The sequence below is a fragment of the Schistocerca piceifrons genome, chromosome 3 (genome assembly GCF_021461385.2).
Source record: "Schistocerca piceifrons isolate TAMUIC-IGC-003096 chromosome 3, iqSchPice1.1, whole genome shotgun sequence".
Classification (NCBI taxonomy): domain Eukaryota; kingdom Metazoa; phylum Arthropoda; class Insecta; order Orthoptera; family Acrididae; genus Schistocerca; species Schistocerca piceifrons.
Window position 1 is genome coordinate 192332220 of NC_060140.1, and position 21777 is coordinate 192353996.

Here is a 21777-nt window from a genome sequence, read left to right on the forward strand (position 1 = left end):
AGACAATCATTAACACACAGATGCCAGTTGCGCATTAATGTAAACGGACAATACTCTAAATGTTCATCAGTCGGCAGTTTGAACATCAGCAGCATCAAAACTCCCAGCGCTGAAACTGAACATCTGTGACATTTTTGTCACGTCACAAAAAAAAGACTATTCCTTTTTATCTCTTCTAAACACTGACGGAAAAAAATCGTAACACTAAAGAGTTATGCGAGGTAAACGACCATTGTTTCGACATCTGAAAGATGACGTCTACTCAAACTTCGCGCCAGTAGCTTAAGTGTGGCGCTGGTACCGCAACTATGAGGATGCAAATTAGGTTTTCTTTAAACACGCGCTGTAATGGTCGCGAGCGTTAATACTCGTACCTTCGAGATTGGACTTAGTGAGTCGATGTTGATCAAGAATGCCTTTAATGTTGGAAAAAATTCCGAAAAAAGTAAGAGACGTCTTACAATTACGAGCAACTTAAATTCAAAGACCACATAGATAATATTGTGGGGAAGGCGAAACAAAGACTGCGGCCGCGCGGGATTAGCCGAGCGGTCTGAGGCGCTGCAGTCATGGACTGTGCGGAAGTCCCATAAGATTTCACACACATTTGTACATTTTTTGAACGACGAAGACGCCAGTTTCAACAGCTCACTGAGTTTGAACGAGGTTGTGTAATGGGCTACGGGAAGCTGGATATTCCGTCCGTGATATTGCAGAAACTCATTCATTTCCGTGTCCGGTCAGCATTTCCAGAAGGTAGCAACTCCGATAGCCTTGTTGTTTGCCTCGATCAGGTCCTGTGTTGTGCAGGGTCGTTCAAGTTGAAGACAAATTAGCACGTGGGCCGGGTCTTGTATTGCTCCGCACTCGGAGGATGTATCTCCATCAGCTGAAAGAATGCCCCATTTTCGCATGTTGGTCTTGCAAAGAGGAACGCCCACCCTCAGACGATTGAGCGATCTCCAAAAGGGGATGAGTTAGCTTGCTTTTCCACCTGGTGATACGGTTAGATTCTGGTGTTCCCTCTAGTGGTTGAGTCCTGGCGATGAAGCTCTTTCTCGACTTCAGTCGACGGACTTTAGTCATGCAGTGGACGTCGGGGATCATAAGTATGCTTAGCCCTCTCTACATCAGCTGCAACAGCCCTTCTAATAGTGGGGGGAGATATTCTAACAATCGGGTAGATTTTATCGACTGGAGTTGGCTTCATACATTCCGACGAGATTCGGACGGTCTCATTGATTGCAATATCAACCTGTTTGGTGTGAGTAGATGCTCTCCACGCAGGTGAAGCATGCTCTGTAGCGGACACACACAAAGCAAGAGCCGTAATTCTCAGGATGGGAGGACTTGCACCCCAGGCGGTGGATGTGAGCTTCCTCAAGATGTTATTCCGTGAACTAACTTTCAACCTGGTGTTATGGCAATGTTTTTTGAAGGACATAGTCCAGTCAAGGGTAACACCCAGATATACTGCACATGATTGCTAGCTGCGGTGGTCACGGGAAGGTATGGTCGCAAGAAGACAGGGCTGCGGACTCCCAAGTGGCACTACCGAGAGGGAAGGCCGTCTTTTTTGGCGTATGGCTGTGGTGCATTGTATTGCGTCTGCAGCACCAATTCAAGCAGCGGTTGGCACCGCAGTAACACAACAAATTGTTATAAATCGGTTACTTCAAGGACAGCACCGATTCAGACAGTCTGTAGTAGATGTTCCGCTGACTTCCAAACCATCGCCGTTTGCGACTTTAGTAGTGTCAAGCGAGAACTCATTGGAGGATATGGTGGAGGTCTGTTGTGTTGCCTGGATGAAAATTGGTTCTGCCTCGGTGCCGGTGATATCTGTATGTTGGTTATAAGGAGGCCAGGTGAGCGCCCGCAACCAACCTGTCTGCGGCCTGGATACGCTGGATCTACACCTCGAGTTATGGTCTGTGGTGCGATTTCGCGGGTAGGCGCGCCGGCCCCGGATCGAATCCACCCGGCGAATTAACGACGACGGCCGCCGGCCTGGATGTGGTTTTTAGGCGGTTTTCCACGTCCTATTAGGTGAATACTGGGCTGGTCCCCACGCCCCGCCTCAGTTCCACGACTCAGACACTTGAAACACATTCACACTATTTCACGATTTATACTAGACGCAGACAGCTGGGGTACACTAATTCCGGCCCGGGGGGTATGGGGTGGCGGCAGGAAGGGCATCCGGCCACCCCTTAAAGTTAACCATGCCAAATCCGTACTTAACCCTGCCGACGCTGCGCGCACTGCGGGATAAAGGAAAAAACAACAATCAAGTGAGTTTCCCAACAGATTAACGTTCGCCACATTCCGCTGTTATAATCCAACATGCTCAACAGAAATGTTGCCTTGCCCTACTCGATCACCAGATCTGTCTCCAATGGAGCATGTATGGGACATCATCGGACAACTCCATTGTCATCCACAACCAGCATTAACTCTCCCTGCATTGACCGACTAAATGCAATAGGCGTGTAACTCCATCCCACACCCTGACATTGGGCACGTGTATGACACAATGCATATACATTTGCATTCAACATTCTGGCAGTACCATCATTTCACATTTGCAGTCACTTTTCTTGCGCTTACATTAACCTGTGTATGATACTCCAACGTTAATCGCTTAAATGTGTTGTCTAGGTAAATGGATTCCGGTGATTGATTATTTCTTGCTGTTGTGCTTTTTCTCCCGTCATACGTGTGCGTGTGTGTGTGTGTGTGTGTCTGTGTGTGTGTGTATGAAAGAGAGAGAGAGAGAGAGAGAGAGAGAGAGAGAGAGAGAGAGAGAGATATGACAAGTGGCTTGTTAGTTGTACATTTGTGCATTTCCTTTACGTTTACTGGTTCAAGTATGTTTGTGCTGATGGCTGTATGAGAAAAAAGTTTCAACTGTTCTGTCGGGAGACACCTGTCTTCTGTCGTAGGAGCTGCCGCCATCTCTTTCTGCGAGAAGAGCTACTGCAGAATCGCTGCACACGACACAGCTTATCAGACGTGAGTACCGGACATAAACTTTTTCTTCCTAATTTACTTTTCAAAGTTGTAAGCCTTCTTGCTTTCCACGCTTGCTAAGCAAAATTTATAACAAGTGAAATGGCGGCAAAAGCCTTGTAAATTGTTGATAAAATACCGGGTGTCTCAGATGATTACTAATGTTTTAAGGCTGTGTGGCATTTCTTACATTAACTTGCAATTATAAATAACACATCAAATGAAAAGGCAACGGAAACAGTATTTCTTACAGATGTTGGATGTGAGCGCCATTCACCTCATGGTGCTCAGCCAGTTGATAGGCGAGTTCTTCGCAAACTTTAATCAGTGTGTCTGGAGTAATTGTTGCAACAATTGCTAAATCCTGATTCTTCAGTAGGGTAGGTCGGCTGGTAGCGTAGGCACATACGCATGTTCCTTTATGAACCCCTTAAGGTAAAACTCACATGGCGACAGATCGGTTGAACGTTGGGGTCATGCAAAACAAACTCTGTCATCTGGTTCCTTGCGGACAGTCCAGCGGTCGGGAACAACGTCGTCTAACCAACCACATACTGAGTTATGCCAGTGAGGCGGCGCGCCATCTTACTGCTAAGTATTGTTCTGTGGTTCACCTTCCTCCCGTTGAGGAAAGAGCCATAGTTCTAGCACGTCAAGATAAACAATACCAGTAACCGTTGCTTCGTCGGAAAAGAACAGCCCATAAGCTTTCCGTCAAGATTTGGAACAAAACACATTCAATTTAAGAGGGGTAGGGCGTTAAAAATTAAAAAAAATTGATTTTTCAAAAATATGCCTATTTTGTAGCGCACATCTACCTGAATAGTTTATTGTATTAAAAACATATATATTTGAGAGATTATAAGGCACGTTATTTAGGCTTAAGTGTACCAAGATGCAGCGCCACACCTCTTTGCACAGCATTCTTCTGTCACACGTATTTCGCTCTGTAGAATTCGAATGTTTACATTTGCGCCAGAGACTGTCACACGTGAAACAAAGGACTATTGATATCGATACTTTCTCTGCTGCTATCGACGTGCATTGTTTTGACCGCTAATTTTGTATGTTCTCTGTTTTGAAAGGCTTGCAGTGTGGTGGTGTGAATTTCGAAACGATTTTCATTTGGCTGTGTTGTTTTGTGTTATTTTGTGCCATATTATCGCAGAAGCTGCCTAGAATGCGTTGCTTCAACCGTAAACAACATCACCAGGACAATAGATACACAGTAAAGAGTGTGGCTACACAACAAATGTTATGCCAGTGGCTCATGACTGCAACCTCTCAGAGCCAGTGGGAAGAATATCATCACAGGAATTCTCTACCAATTGCTGTAATTGAGGCCATCAAACCTATATTCAGGGACCTTGCGAATGAAAACTTATTGAAGAAATGTCTTCATGGCGGTACCCAGAACCCGATGTGTATGGGAAATCTTCCAAAAACCATTTTTATTGGAAGAAATGCCCTTGCTATTGGTGACTATGATGCAGTTTCATGTTTTAATGATGGTGTGCAAAGCAGGAAATGTGTTTTAGAGAAAATGGGAATTAAGCCAGGAGTGAACTGCATCAAAGCTTTGTACGTGATAGACAGAGTGCGTGTAGTGAAAGCAGATAAATCAGTTTTGGAGGTGATAAAACCAAGAAGAGTGCATCATAAGAATGTGAAAAGGAAGAAAACTGATTTAGAAAATGAAAAAGAACCTGCTTATGGTGCTGGACAGTTCTAAAAGAATGCCAAATAGAAGCAGAAACTTTAACGGCCTGTTTCTGCAAAACACAAATTTCTGTACTTAGGTACATGTAACATCCAAAATAAATATCCTATTGCTTTCAAAGTTGGTTTGCTTATTAAACACAAACTCCTAAATGCAAGACTCACGAATTTTCCAAATCTATTAAAACCTTTCGTAAAAATTGAGACAATCAACTATAATTTTTTTCTAAACATTAACTTTAAAATATAGCAGCTCTTTCATTCTTCATAAACTAAATAAATTCTAGAGTTCCGTACACCTGTAAGTATGGTCTGTATGCTGTGCAAAATTCATCGAAGAATCTCTCTTACTTATGAAGAAAAGTGTACCTATAGCAACAAATGCAGCCAATAGTAAGTGAAAGAATGACGAAATTTCACAGGTAAAAAAAAAATTATTTTGTTATGGTTTTGAACTTTCACTGCTATGAGTGTGAATCCTGAATCCTTCCTGGTCATGATGACAAATTTTTGTGTATTTATTTGTAAAAGTATAGACAGTGGAAATTAAAATTTCCTATGGTGCCTCTCCTGCTCAAAGTCGGCCATTTGACGTCCTACCTCCCTTAAGGAACTTTTCGTTGCAACTATACCATGTCATAGCGATCTGCTAACCTCAGATGTGCATATTATGTGTGTTCACATTTCCAGTTAGGTAAAAAGTTGATTCATCACTGAAGACTACGAGATCCAGATTTTTTGTCATGCGGCAGCCTTTCGCTTGCAGAATTGATATATAAACCGTAGTCAGTAAACTTTAGAGCTAGTAAAAACTGCAAACGATAAGGATATAGTTGGAAGCGTCTCCTTAGAAGTCTCGACGCAGACGCCACTGGAACTGCTAATTCAGGAGTAGCCTTCCGAATTGATTTCTTGGGGCTACCATGAAAGATTCCCTCACCGTTTAACACGTTCTTAAGTCACTCTTGCACGTCTCGTATTCTTCTCTTTGCGAAGACAACCGTTGTCTTCAAACTGATGGTACCATCTACGGATGTTATCGTCATTTGGAGAATTGCAATGGAACTTAATACGTAACGCACGTTGCACTGTAACAACGGTCCTTTCAAACTGTAACACACAAAAATCTTTCTATTCAGTAGTCACCATCTTTGTTACTAGCGCTTTCTAATGGAAAACCACAGTATGCAGAGTATGTGCATGTACACAGGTATACGAACAAAACTGTCTGACTTACACCTTTCATTTCACGTATTATTTATAATTGAAAGTTGAATGAAATAAAGCTATAATTAAAATCCCAGTATTCATTTGAAATATCCAGTACTCATTGGCGTTCATTTGATAATAAATATGCAACCAGTCGCTGTTTTACGATTTATTCAACCATGAACATATTTTCAAGCCACCGTAGGCTCATCGTCAGATGGAGATGTTAAAAGAACATTATGTTGTGGACCAAGTGTCGCTAGATGCAGTACCGGTGTTGCTGGCGGGAATGACGGTAATTTAGTAATCGGTAACGAAACATTTACGAACCCGAAGGTTCTTTATGTTTTAGGTTCTTACAGTGCACTGCCTCGTGGTATCCATATCATACTGCTTCTTATAACGTACCATATTAAGATATGTACACAAATAAACACTGTCTGTAGCTACACTTGGCTTTACACTGATTCACAGAATGCAAACATTCGACGTTTTTACAAAGAATATGGATATGATAGATATTACACTTTACTACATAATAGTCTTAAACAAGAGATACATTATATTATGGTACAAATAATACTAAAGTGCGCGTCATATAAGTTGGCGGCCGAGTTTAGGTTTGTTCTGCGCATCTGACGTCACAAAACACAGTCAGCCAATGAACAGAGAACGACGTTGCCAGATCTCGACTGCAGAGCAGAGCACAGACGAGTGTCTTCAGTTTTAGAAACGTTCAGTTATAAATAAAGTAATAGAACAAAAGCAATGTCTTGATAGCAGATTTTCTTTGATAGAAAGTTTGGAAAAAGCATTCTTTATACCAATTGCTTCATATTCTATTAATTAATTAAACCAAACAAGCAATAAGTCTTCTAATTCAGGCGATAGCAAGGAAAGGTGTTTGTATCAATCTCACGAACCGCTTTTTCGCAATAAAGAACAGCGGTAATTGTTTATTTCCTATTGTACTTCGACGAAGTGTGAGTAATTCATAATCATACCACCAGTGTTTGTCAGTATTTTGCGTGACTTGTTAGATACCTCGTGGTGTTATAATTTGGGACGAGTTGCGGTAGCGTAATGGTTAAGGCGTTGGGTTAGTAAGTGAAAGGTGTAGAGTTCAAACCTTGTGCAGTGATTATTATTTTCTTAATTTAAAAACAATATCGAAGTGTCATACTTCACGAATTTTATTCGTTTGAATGCAATTTTTTGAAATTTCTAGTGCTTTGTCTCTTCATTAACCCTTTCGCTGCTGCAGACACGTGCTCCCCACATTCCGCGCTGTGCGCGATTTTGTCATCACTGCACTGCTCGCCTGTGCAGACACATGGTGTTCTCACTGCTTTGACACACTTATCATTCGATTTCACATAAACTATTTGGCCCAAAAATTAGATTTTTACACATCTTCTTGACTGATACCTTCCCCCCATAAATGACTTAATTTTGTTTCGATGTTCAACCCAGTTATTGTGCAGCATTAAATATAGTAAACCATTGCACGAAATTTTGAAGAGTTTGCAGAGGTAAATGTCCATAGAGTATACTTTCCGTATGGTCGATTTTAGTTGCCACAATGTTGAGAATGAAATGTGGACAAGATACCTAAATTTCATATAAAATTTACTGTGTAACAATATCTCATTTAATTTAAGTACCACATAGGTGTCGTATGTAATATTGAGAAATATTCCATCTTTCGTGACTGCAACAAAAGTGTGTCTGCACAGGCGAGCAGTGCAGTGACAAAATCGCGCACAGCGCGGAATGCGGGGAGCACGTCTCTGTAGCAGCGAAAGGCTTAATGCGGCCGTGGTGGCATTACTTCATGAACTGCGCGCTCCCCCCTAAACGTAAGCTTGCGAACTATGCTATACTATGGTGCTGCTTCTCTTGGCGCGTGCGTCGTGTGCAACTGGCAACGCAGCAATCTCCCGCATCTGGGCGGGCATGCGCGAGCCGCCAAGATAAAAAAATTGAACTATAGTACAGATTTTACATTTCAGAAAATGTTGCTATCTGCAGGAGTGTCTTTACATTGGCAAAAAAATTTAATGTGGGTAACAGTTATACAAAAGATAAACAACTCGAAGGGTTTTTAATACATAACTAAAACCTTTTTGTAAATTACAGAATACCATAGTCTTTACATGCCAAGAAGAACAAGATTTATGTAGGCAAATGAATATGTGTTATTATTGTCATTTTTGTTGATTTTGGATCCAGGAAATCCTGGAAATTCTGTAAGAAAAGGTTTTGTGTTGACTCAGTCTGCTCATTCAGGATTTTTTGGGGTGATTTTAGTTTGTGGATGTAAATTTCTAATTGTTCAAGGAGGTCCACCTGTATTCCTTTCTCAGCAATGTGTAGCACAGAAAGCTTGTCACTATCACCAACAGAGTGTTCATGATGACCAACATGTGATGCAAAACTGGACTTATTTAAGTTCTTGAGTCGAAGAGCATCCATGTATTCTTTGTAGCCGGTTGCAAAATTTCTCCCTGTTTGGCCTATGTAGAAGCAAGAACAGAAGGATCTGAGTTTGTATATGCCAGAATTTTTATGCCAATCTCCAGTGGATTTATTATTGTGAACAATTTTATTTTGTCGTTTACTGTCAGTGTGGAAGGATATTTTTATGTTGTGTAATTTGAAAAGATTTGCAGGTTTATATGACACTTTGGCAAGGAATGGAAGACCGACAGATTTTGGCATTTCTTTCTTAGTTTGTAATGGAGTTGGTGGATGCTTCAGTTAACCTGGGATTTTTTTAAACTAAAATGTTTATCAAAGAGCTATTGTAACTAGTATTTTGGGATATAGATTTAAGTATGTTCATTTCTGTACATGCATCTTCTTCACTTACAAGGGTGCGGAGCATATGGTTTACAGATGATCTGAAGAAAGCAGTTTTTAGTTGGTTCGGGTGGCATGAGGTACTGTTAATGGCAACATCACTGGTATTAGGTTTTCTGTATATTTGGAAGGTATGCTTGTTATTGTGAGTGGAGATAGTCATGTCAAGGAAGTTATTTCCTTCAGTGGTCTGGTTTTCAACTACGAATTTGATATTTGGGTGCATTCCAAATGTAGCTAAATGCAGTGTTTATTTGTTTTACATATCTTAATAATGCACGTTATAAGAAGCAATCTGATATGGATACCACAAGGCAGTGCACTGTAAGAACCTAAAACATAAAAAAACTTACGGGTTCATTGATGTTTCGTCACCGATTACTAAATTTCCGTCATTCCCGCCAGCAGCACCGGTACTGCATCTAGCAACACTTGAGTCCACAAAATAATGTTCTTGTAACACCTCCACCTGATGATGAGCTTGCAGTGGCTTGAAAATATGTTCATGGTTGAATAAATCGTAAAAAAGCGACTGGTTACATATTTATTACCATATGAAAGCCAATTTAAGCCGCAGTCGCAGTTTGTCTTCCACAATGGCTATACTAAAATCTGGTACTCATTTGAGATGACAAAAAGTAATGGGGTAACTCTTAATATCGTTTTGACTCTCCTTTCGCTCGACGTACTGCAGCAGCTCGACGTGGCATGAACTCCACAAGTCGTTGGAAGTCTCCTGCAGAAATATTGAGCCATGCTGCCTCTATAGCTGTCCATTATAGCGGAAGTGTTGTCGGTGCAGGATTTTGTGCACGAACTGACATCTCGATTCTGCCCTATAAATGCTTCATGGTATTCACGTCCGGCGATCTGAGTGGCCAAATCATTCGCTCGAACTGTCCGGGATGTTATTCGAACCAGTCGCGAACAATTGTGGACCAGTGACATGGCGCATGGGTATCCAGAAAAATTCTATCGTTGTTTGGGAACACGAAGTCCATGAATGACTGCAAATGATCTCCAAGTAGCCGAACGTAATCATTTCCAGTCAATGATCGGTTCATTTGGACCAGAGGACCTAGTCTATCCCCTGTAAACACAGCCCACACTGTTATGGAGCCACCATCATCTTGCACAATGTCTTGTTGAGAACTTCGGTCCATTGCCTCGTGAGATCTTCGCCACACTCCAACCCTCCCATCAGTTCCTTTACCAACCGAAATTGGGACTTATCTGACTTGACCAAGATTTTCCAGTCGTCTAGGGTCCAACCAGTAAGGTCACCAGACCAGGAAAAAGTGCTGCAGGCTATGTCGTGCTGTTAGCACTCGCGTCGATCGTCTGCTGCCATAGCCCATTAACGTCAAATTTCGACGCACTTTTTCAACGGATATGTTTTTCGTACATCTCACATTCATTTCTGTGGTTATTTCACGCTGTGTTACTTGCCTATTGGTACTGACAGCTCTACGCCAACACCGCCGCACTCGGTCGTTACGTAAAGATCCCGTCCGCCAGTGCGTTGTCCTTGTTGAGAGATAATGCCTGAAATATATTCTCGGCACGTTCTTGACACTGTGGATCTCGGAATATTGAATTCCCTCACTATTTCCGAAGTGCAATGTCCCATGCATCTAGTTCTAATTACCATTCCGCGTTCAGAATCTGTTAATTCGCGTCGTGCTGCCATAATCACGTCGGACATCTTTTCACATGAATCAGCTGTGTACAGATGTCAACTTCACCACTGCACTGCCCTTTCATACCTTGTGTACGCGATATTACCGCTATTTGTAAATGTGCATATCTCTGTCTCATGACTTTTGTCATCCCAATGTATGATAATATGTGCGCTGTTCAATTCTATTTGAATATTCAGTTGTTTAGCCTGTACCCATACAAGACGTAATACGAAATGAATGTTGCGTGCCGGCCGCTGTGACCGAGCGGTTCTAGGCGCTTCAGTCCGGAATGGCGCTGCTGCTACGGTCGCAGGTTCGAATCCTGTAATGGCTCTGATCACTATGCGACTTAACTTCTGAGGTCACCAGTCGCCTAGAACTTAGAACTAATTAAACATAACTAACCTAAGGACATCACACACATCTATGCCCGAGGCAAGGCAGGATTCGAACCTGCGACCGTAGCGGCCGCTCGGTTCCAAACTGTAGCGCCTAGAACCGCAGGGCCACTCCGGCTGGCTTCGAATCCTGCCTCGGGCTTCGATGTGTGTGATGTCCTTAGGTTTAAGTAGTTCTAAGTCTATGGGTCTGATGACCTCAGATGTTAAGTCCCATAGTGCTTAGAGCCATTTGAACCATTTTTGAATGTTGTGTGTGATGGTCATACGTTCGATAATGCCTAATTAACACAACACACACTATTTGTGTTATTCATCCACCTTTGCAACAGTGCAAAAGTGCCAATCACACTGCCGGAAAAATACGCAACATCCTCGAGGACAAGGTGATTTTATTGACAAATAATGTGAAAGGTAGTTAATCATTGTAGGGGTATTTTATAACAAACTCACAATCAGACCAAATGAAACAAAGGTCACTTAAAGGGCGTCCAAAGAGTCGCTTCAATACACAGTGCACCAGTCTTTGGCGCCACTGCAGCCGTGTATTCTCAGACCAAATGACCGTAATGGTGCGAGAGATTGTCCCAAGCATCTTGCGACTTTTGTTGCAGTTAACCAATGGTTCTTGCAAGCTCTGGAGAACGAGTAATTTCCAGGTTCAGTGTGTACCGTAAGTGTTCAGTTGGTGATACTGCTGATTCTACACAGAGTACGCGAAAGAACTTGCCCCCCTTCTAACAGCCATGTACCGCAAGTCTCTACAGGAACGGAGGGTTCCAAATGATTGGAAAAGAGCACAGGTAGCCCCAGTCTTCAAGAAGGGTCGTCGAGCAGATGCGCAAAACTATAGACCTATATCTCTGACGTCGATCTGTTGTAGAATTTTAGAACATGTTTTTTGCTCGAGTATCATGTCGTTTTTTGAAACCCAGAATCTACTATGTGGATTCCGGAAACAGCGATCGTGTGAGACCCAACTCGCTTTATTTGTTCATGAGACCCAGAAAATATTAGATACAGGCTCCCAGGTAGATGCTATTTTTCTTGACTTCCGGAAGGTGTTCGATACAGTTCCGCACTGTCGCCTGATAAACAAAGTAAGAGCCTACGGAATATCAGACCAGCTGTGTGGCTGGACTGAACAGTTTTTAGCAAACAGATCACAGCATGTTGTTATCAATGGAGAGACGTCTACAGACGTTAAAGTAACCTCTGGCGTGCCACAGAGGAGTGTTATGGGACCATTGCTTTTCACAATATATATAAATGACCTAGTAGATAGTGTCGGAAGTTCCATGCGGCTTTTCGCGGTTGATGCTGTAGTATACAGAGAAGTTGCAGCATTAGAAAATTGTAGCGAAATGCAGGAAGATCTGCAGCGGATAGGCACTTGGTGCAGGGAGTGGCAACTGTCCCTTAACATAGACAAATGTAATGTATTGCGAATACATAGAAAGAAGGATCCTTTATTGTATGATTATACGATAGCGGAACAAACACTGGTAGCAGTTCTGTAAAATATCTGGGAGTATGCGTGCGGAACGATTTGAAGTGGAATGATCATATAAAATTAATTGTTGGTATGGCGGGTACCAGGTTGAGATTCATTGGGAGAGTGCTTAGAAAATGTAGTCCATCAACAAAGGAGGTGGCTTACAAAACACTCTTTCGACCTATACTTGAGTATTGCTCATCAGTGTGGGATCCGTACCAGATCGGTTTGACGGAGGAGATAGAGAAGATCCAAAGAAGAGCAGCGCGTTTCGTCACAGGGTTATTTGGTAACCGTGATAGCGTTACGGAGATGTTTAGCAAATTCAAGTGGCAGACTCTGCAAGAGAGGCGCTCTGCATCGCGGTGTAGCTTGCTCGCCAGGTTTCGAGAGGATGCGTTTCTGGATGAGGTATCGAATATATTGCTTCCCCCTACTTATACCTCCCGAGGAGATCACGAATGTAAAATTAGAGAGATTAGAGCGCGCACGGAGGCTTTCAGACAGTCGTTCTTCCCGCGAACCATACGCGACGAACAGGAAAGGGAGGTAATGACAGTGGCACGCAAAGTGCCCTCCGCCACACACCGTTGGGTGGCTTGCGGAGTATAAATGTAGATGTAGATGTAGATGTAGACCATGCAGTTGTACACCACAAAGGGCACGTTGCTTCGCAAGAGCCGTACGTGGATTTCCATTATCCTGCGGCAAAGGCACATACCTTTCGGTCGGAGAAATAGCTGTAGCATGCGGATAATAGCCTGTGCAATGTAGCCTACACAGGTTAGAGAAACGCTCAAACGTGGCCGCGAATTGCATCTGATTGCCCCCCCCCCCGCCCCCCCCCCCCTACACACACACACACACACACACACACACACACACACACACACACACACCATGAAGGCTGGGACGGGACTTGTGTGTCGTCGGCAAATGCACTATGGAATATGCAGCTCACAAGGTCTACGCCAAACAAAAGTACGTCCATCACTCGAATACAGAGGGAACAGACTCTCATCGCTGACGACAACAAAGCGCCATTTCACTCTCCAGTCATCTCTTTACCGACACCGGAGTATCGACGCATAGTGGTGCCGCAGTGTTACTGGTAGCCTGGCCATAGTCACAGGTGATCTATGTCCTGCTGCAAGCAGACAGTTCCCAATGGTGATCACGCAGCAGGTGGAACATGTCCCCAGATTGCGTCCCTGGTTGATGTTCGGTCGGCCACCGCTGCTCGCATAATGCGTCGATCTTGAAGTACGCCGACCTCCAGAACCTCTTCTACGAGTGAAGGTATCTTCCACAGACCACTGTGGAAAGCGGTGACACACCACCGATATGCTGGGTTCAACATGTGCGGCAGTCCGTCTATAAGTCCATCCAACTCCATGCAAGCCCACAATTTGACCGCTTTCATGTGGCTAATGCTGCTCAACAAAAGTGTGCATTCGTTGATGGGGCGTGGTTGCTCCCTAGAATGAGTGTTACAAACACTGTTCATCTCGAAACTTAGCACAGTACTGCCTGATGAGCCAAAGCAAAGGGTGAACAGACAGCCCGCCTGAGCACCATCAGATCGCGGATGACCGTGACAAATGAGTCACTAGATTGTGTTACATTTTTTCCAGCAGTGTATAAGGGGTGAAGAAAAATTCGCGCATTCGTACTTCGTAGCGCGACTCCTGACGTTGTGCTGTATTGTATGTTAACCGGGGACCTAGAAACGACGGATAGACTCCGTCCCCGCCGCAGCCGCAGTGGTACGCAACCCCACGACGACTACCGCAGTCCATTTCACCCCTCTGCCGCCCCACACCGAATCCAGGACTATTGTGCGGTTCGGCCCCCGGTGGACCCCCCTCCAGGGAACGTCTCACACCAGACGAGTGTAACTCCTATATTTGCGTGGTAGAGTAATGGTGGTGTACACGTACGTGGAGAACTTGTTTGCGCAGCAATTGCCGACATAGTGTAGCTTAGGTGGAATAAGGGGAACTAGCCCGCATTGGCCGGGGCAGATGGAAAACCGCCTAAAAACTATCCACAGACTGGCCGGCTCACCGGACCTCGACACAAGTCCACCGGACGGATTCGTGCCGGGGACCAGGCGCTCCTTCCCACTGCGGAAAGCCGTGCGTTAGAGCGCTCGGCTAACCGGGCGGGCGATTCCTCACATACTAGCAATATAAAAGTGTTTCACAAAATCCTCCTGCACAAATTTCAGGCAGTAAATGGACGTTAAAGATTGGCAATCTGGCAAAACTGTGATCACATGTATGGTAACTACCTCTGTCGTGTAGGAGCAGAGTGCTGTGCAGTTGGTGCAGTGGTTAGCGTTTTGGGTTAACAAACAAGAGGTCAAGGGTTCAATTCTGGGTTGAGGCTTATTTGTTTTTATTTGCTAAATGTAGTCTACCTGGTACTGTATCTGGCGTATTAATCAACATACAGCGACTTCAGTTGGTTTTCTGCAAAACATTTGCAATTACGTACCACGAACACACAAATGTAAGTACAATTGTTTTCATTGGTCAGCTTTTAAAGAAGCCTTTTGCACGTGTTGGACGCGAATTGTTTGGCGCCACTGCATCTACTAGATTCAGAACCTGTTTCCTGTGTACCCTCCTCCCCCCCCCCCCCCCGCAATGGTCCCATCGATTATTTGCAAAGCACTTTTCTAGCCCTACTGCTCACGTAAGGTCCAAATGAAATGCAATGGGGCCGCGCTCGGGGTAGACGCGCAGTCTCGGGCGCCTTGCCACGGTTCCCGCGGCTCGCCCCGTCGGAGGTTCGAGTCCTCCCTCGGACATGTGTGTGTGTGTGTGTGTGTGTGTGTGTGTGTGTGTGTGTGTGTGTGTGTGTGTTGTCCTTAGCATAAGTTAGAGTACGTAGTGTGTAAGCCTAGGGACCGATGACCTCAGCAGTTTAGTCCCATATGAACTTACTGCAAATTTCAATGTCAAATGTAATGTACCTCAACGCGACAAGAATATTTATTCGTATTAATCTATGGGACAGCTGGAGGGAGGGCACCCACAAAAAATGTTTGAAATCTGGTTGATGCAGTGGTGCGAAACAATTTTCTTCCACGATGTGATAAGGCTCCTTTAAAAGCTGACTACTGAAAACGACTGTACCTCCAGTTCTGTGTTCGTAGTACTTAACTGCAAAGGTTTTGTAGAAGACCCAGTGTAATCGCTGTATGATGATTAAGACGCTATACACCGTACCACGCAGACTACATTCAGCAAATAAAAACAAATACGCCTCGACACAGAATCAAACGCTCAACCTCCTGCATGCCAACCCGAAACACTATGCTTTGCACCAACTGTACAGTACTGATGCTGTAACCTGGACAGAACTAATTACCGTACGGGTGATTACGGTGTTGCCAGATTGCCAATCTTTAACGTCCATTTACTGTCGCGCGGGACGAAATTTTGTGAGAGACATTTTTGTATTGCTAATATGTGAGAAATCGCGCTGCGAAGTCCGAGTGGGCGAATTTTTCTTCACTCTGTATATGCAGTTGCGCGAGTTCTCTTTATTAAAAAATCTTGTTCCACATAGTTTAGAAGCACACTCAAGTATATTCCGGAAAACTTCAGTTTGATTAGCTAACTGCACAGCACATATGAAATAACTATTCTTCCACATATGTTAACCACATATCTACGGCCAGGGCGCATTGTTGATCATTAATTACTGGACACATAAATTCTGAATATTGTTCGAAATCGTCCCGAAACACAGTTTATAGATACCAGAACCGAGTTGTCATTTAAAATGTTTTAGGAGTACTGGGACAGTTTAGCTTGTTGATATTACAGAAGTTCATCAAAAGAATCGTTACACAGCTCGATAACGATTCATGACTGCGTACACATTAGGTTTATTTTAGTACATTCCAGTACCCTTTATTTACTTTCATTGATGTTCATCTTACAACCTATTTTTTAAGATACCATCCATTCCGTTCAAGCGATCTTGCTAGCTCGTAGCCATCTCTGAATGTCAATAGCAAACATTATCCTTTATTTCTCCTCCCTGAACTTAACTTTATTTTCCAAATTTCTACTTGGTTTCTTTACTGTCTGCACAATGTATAGATATAATAACGCTGGGTATAGCCTACAACCATGTCTTACTCGCTTCTGTATAATTAACTTTCTTTCATGTCTCTCACAACTACAATCTGATTATGCACAACTTGTTACTTGTAGTCAACTTTTCGCTCCCTTTATTGATGCGAAAACGTCTATTCGCTCGTCAATCGAACTTCCTTGTGTGACAAAATAATGTCAGTTTGGAATCGGTGATAACAGCGAGATTAATGATTAGAAAGCAACCGTTGAGCCCACAACGGATAGATTGTATCTGTGCGTATTTGTCGCGCAGTATTTGTTTGCTTGTGAAGTCATCGTACTAGTCTAGGCGCATGCACGTGATTATTACGAATTAGCTTTGTGTAAAATTATAAATTGGTGCAGCGTGGAAAGGCGTTTAGCTTGGACATTGGTACGGATGTCATTGTGAAGAGGTTACAGAGCACTAAGGAACCCAAAGTGAGACAATAAAAATATTCGCCTGAATATAAGTGCAAATCGGTATTAAATTATGAAATATGTCGTCTCATACAACTCATAAACATGCGCGGAAGTACAGAAAACGCCATCACAGAGGAGCCTGCGTCGAAGGGAATCCAAAAAGCCTAAAAAGTTCAGTGCAGAGCGAATGTGAGAACTACGGGAGCGTCGAAAAGGGAACGAATTCGGTGGAGGGCGTAGTGTAGGTGTGTTACTTCAGCTGCCACATGCTTTTTTTTTTTTTTTTTTTTTTTTTTTGGTCATCAGTCTACTGACTGGTTTGATGCGGCCCGCCACTAATTCCTTTCCTGTGCTAACCTCTTCATCTCAGAGTAGCACTTGCAACCTACGTCCTCACTTATTTGCTTGACGTATTCCAATCTCTGTCTTCCTCTACAGTTTTTGCCCTCTACAGCTCCCTCTAGAACCATGGAAGTCATTCCCTCATGTCTTAGCAGATGTCCTATCATCCTGTCCCTTCTCCTTATCAGTGTTTTCCACATATTCCTTTCCTCTCCGATTCTGCGTAGAATCTCCACATTCCTTACCTTATCAGTGCACCTAATTTTCAACATTCGTCTATAGCACATCTCAAATGCTTCGATTCTTCTCTGTTTCGGTTTTCTCACAGTCCATGTTTCACTACCATACAATGCTGTACTCCAGACGTACATCCTCAGAAATTTCTTCCTCAAATTAAGGCCGGTATTTGATTTTAGTAGACTTCTCTTGGCCAGAAATGTCTTTTTTGCCATAGCGAGTCTGCTTTTGATGTCCTCCTCGCTCCGTCCGTCATTGATTATTTTACTGCCTAGGTAGCGAATTCCTTAACTTCATTGACTTCGTGACCATCAATCCTGTTGTTAAGTTTCTCGCTGTTCTCATTTCTACTACTTCTCATTACCTTCGTCTTTCTCCGATTTACTCTCAAACCATACTGTGTACTCATTAGACTGTTCATTCCGTTCACCAGATCATTTAATTCTTCTTCACTTTCACTCAGGATAGCAATGTCATCAGCGAATCGTATCATTGATATCCTTTCAACTTGTATTTTAATTCCACTCCTGAACCTTTCTTTTATTTCCATCATTGCTTCCTCGATGTACAGATTGAAGAGTAGGGGCGAAAGGCTACAGCCTTGCCTTACACCCTTCTTAATACGAGCACTTCGTTCTTGATCGTCCACTCTTATTATTCCCTCTTGGTTGTTGTACATATTGTATATGACCCGTCTCTCCCTATAGCTTACCCCTACTTTTTTCAGAATATCGAACAGCTTGCACCATTTTATATTGTCGAACGCTTTTTCCAGGTCGACAAATCCTATGAAAGTGAAGTGCCTTGATTTTTCTTTAGCCTTGCTTCCATTATTAGCCGTAACGTCAGAATTGCCTCTCTCGTCCCTTTACTTTTCCTAAAGCCAAACTGATCGTCACCTAGCGCATTCTCAATTTTCTTTTCCATTCTTATGTACATTATTCTTGTAAGCAGCTTCGATGCATGAGCTGTTAAGCTGATTGTGCGATAATTCTCGCACTTGTCAGCTCTTGCCGTCTTCCGAATTGTGTGGATGATGCTTTTCCGAAAGTCAGATGGTATATCGCCAGACTCATATATTCTACACACCAACGTGAATAGTCGTTTTGTTGCCACTTCCCCCAATTATTTTAGAAATTCTGATGGAATGTTATCTATCCCTTCTGCCTTATTTGACCGTAAGTCCTCCAAAGCTCTTCTAAATTCCGATACTAATACTGGATCCCCTATCTCTTCTAAATCGACTCCTGTTTCTTCTTCTACCACATCAGACAAATCTTCACCCTCATAGAGGCTTTCAATGTATTCTTTCCACCTATCTGCTCTCTCCTCTGCATTTAACAGTGGAATTCCCGTTGCACTCTTAATGTTACCACCGTTGCTTTTAATGTCACCAAAGGTTGTTTTGACTTTCCTGTATGCTGAGTCTGTCCTTCCGACAATCATATCTTTTTCGATGTCTTCACATTTTTCCTGCAGCCATTTCGTCTTAGCTTCCCTGCACTTCCTGTTTATTTCATTCCTCAGCGACTTGTATTTCTGTATTCCTAATTTTCCCGGAACATGTTTGTACTTCCTCCTTTCATCAATCAACTGAAGTATTTCTTCTGTTACCCATGGTTTCTTCGCAGCTACCTTCTTTGTACCTATGTTTTCCTTCCCAACTTCTGTGATGGCCCTTTTTAGAGATGTCTATTCCTCTTCAACTGTACTGCCTACTGCGCTATTCCTTATTGCTGTATCTATAGCGTTAGAGAACTTCAAACGTATCCCGTCATTCCTTAGTACTTTCGTATCCCACTTCTTTGCGTATTGATTCTTCCTGACTAATGTCTTGAACTTCAGCCAACTCTTCATCACTACTATATTGTGATCTGAGTCTATATCTGCTCCTGGGTACGTCTTACAATCCAGTATCTGATTTCGAAATCTCTGTCTGACCATGATGTAATCTAATTGAAATCTTCCCGTATCTCCCGGCCTTTTCCAAGTATACCTCCTCCTCTTGTGATTATTGAACAGGGTATTCGCTATTACTAGCTGAAACTTGTTACAGAACTAAATTAGTCTTTCTCCTCTTTCATTCCTCGTCCCAAGCCCATATTCTCCTGTAACCTTTTCTTCTACTCCTTCCCCTACAACTGCATTCCAGTCGCCCATGACTATTAAATTTTCGTCCCCCTTTACATACAGCATTACCCTTCCAATATCCTCATACACTTTCTCTATCTGTTCATCTTCAGCTTGCGACGTCGGCATGTATACCTGAACTATCGTTGTCGGTGTTGGTCTGCTGTCGATTCTGATTAGAACAACCCGGTCACTGAACTGTTCACAGTAACACACCCTCTGCCCTACCTTCCTATTCATAACGAATCCTACACCTGTTATACCATTTTCTGCTGCTGTTGATATTACCCGATACTCATCTGACCAGAAATCCTTGTCTTCCTTCCACTTCACTTCACTGACCCCTACTATATCTAGATTGAGCCTTTGCATTTCCCTTTTCAGATTTTCTAGTTTCCCTACCACGTTCAAGCTTCTGACATTCCACGCCCCGACTCGTAGAACGTTATCCTTTCGTTGATTATTCAGTCTTTTTCTCATGGTAACCTCCCCCTTGGCAGTCCCCTCCCGGAGATCCGAATGAGGGACTATTCCGGAATCTTTTGCCAATGGAGAGATCATCATGACACTTCTTGAATTACAGGCCACATGTCCTGTGGATACACGTTACGTGTCCTTAATGCAGTGGTTTCCATTGCCTTCTGCATCCTCATGTCGTTGATTATTGCTGATTCTTCCGCCTTTAGGGGCAATTTCCCACCCCTAGGACAAGAGAGTGCCCTGAACCTGTATTCGCTCCTCCGCCCTCTTTGACAAGGCCGTTGGCAGAATGACGCTGACTTCTTATGCCGGAAGTCTTCGGCCGCCAATACTGATTATTTATCAAAATTTAGGCAGTGGCGGGGATCGAACCCGGGACCGAAGACGTTTTGATTTATCTATTCTGCAATTCTTATACCACTCTGTGTAACTATTGTATTAAAGACGTTGATAATTAAATCAGATATTAATACAAAACACTTGTAATGATTTTATCCCAACGTTTTCGCGATAAATGTATACAGCGGATCCGAATTGCGCACACAGAATTTTTTTATCCCTGATATCGTCAGAGTTTCAAACAGTGTACTGCAGTTAGCATTCTCCTTTTTACACTCGCCCAAGTCATGCAACCTGCTTTGAGTGAAAAATGGGTTCAGCCGCCGCGAAAATATTCGTTTGGCTTTGCAAACATGGCTCTCTATACTACCCCGCAGTAATAAAAATAAAACAAATGCCCATCCAGTGTGTCAAGCAACGTCACAACTTCTGCGAGCACGTCAAATGCGTGGAGCAATACAGGATGATTCCGTGATGATGTTAGAAACTTTTCACGGATGCGGGGAAGGATAAATGTATCAATATGACGTACGGGACCGTGGTCCGGAAACCATCTAGTGGAAAGTTATAAGTGAAAATCGTTCGATACCTCTGACTGCACTCCTCTTCAAGTGGTCATAACACTTCAGGTATGCACTTTAGAGCCCACATTTATTGGACACTTTTTATCTTGTTTTGGTCTATACTGTCTCCTCCTAAAATATGGAAAGCAGCGAGTTTGCAAGGTCCGTTGTCAGAGGCATCACAACAATTTTCTATTATAACTTTAGACTCGTTCATTTCTGGACCAGATTCTTTTACATCAATTCATACATGTAGCTTGCTCCATCATCCCTGAAAGTTTGTAACATCACAGAAGCACCCTGTATACATTCTAAACCCACCTGACAAGATATCATAGCGGTCGTCACGAAAATAGACATCTCAAGGTCATTTCGGTGACCTACAGCATTGCCAGCAAGCAATAATGTGGAATGTTCGAAAAAATTCCGAAAAAAGTAAGAGACGTCTTACAATTACGAGCAACTTAAATTGCAAAGACCACATAGATAATATTGTGGGGAAGGCGAAACAAAGACTGCGGCCGCGCGGGATTAGCCAAGCGGTCTCGGGCGCTGCAGTCATGGACTGCGCGGCTGGCCCCGGCGGAGGTTCGAGTCCTCCCACGGGCATGGGTGTGTGTGTTTGTCCTTAGGATAATTTAGGTTAAGTAGTGTGTCAGCTTAGGGACTGATGACCGTAGCAGTTAAATCCCATAAGATTTCACGCACAAAGACTGCGCTTTGTTGGCAGAACACTTAGAAGATGCGACAAAC

The 21777-nt window shown here is 43.2% G+C and overlaps 1 protein-coding gene across 1 annotated transcript in view; it reads left to right on the plus strand.

Annotated features, from left to right (window-relative positions):
* LOC124788508 (macrophage colony-stimulating factor 1 receptor-like) overlaps positions 1 to 21777 on the plus strand; it is a 335265-nt gene that overhangs the window by 186651 nt on the left and 126837 nt on the right. The window contains exon 10 of the mRNA XM_047255777.1: positions 2946 to 3015. Coding sequence (XP_047111733.1) covers positions 2946 to 3015 — 70 coding nt within the window. The remainder of the gene's footprint in view (positions 1 to 2945; positions 3016 to 21777) is intronic.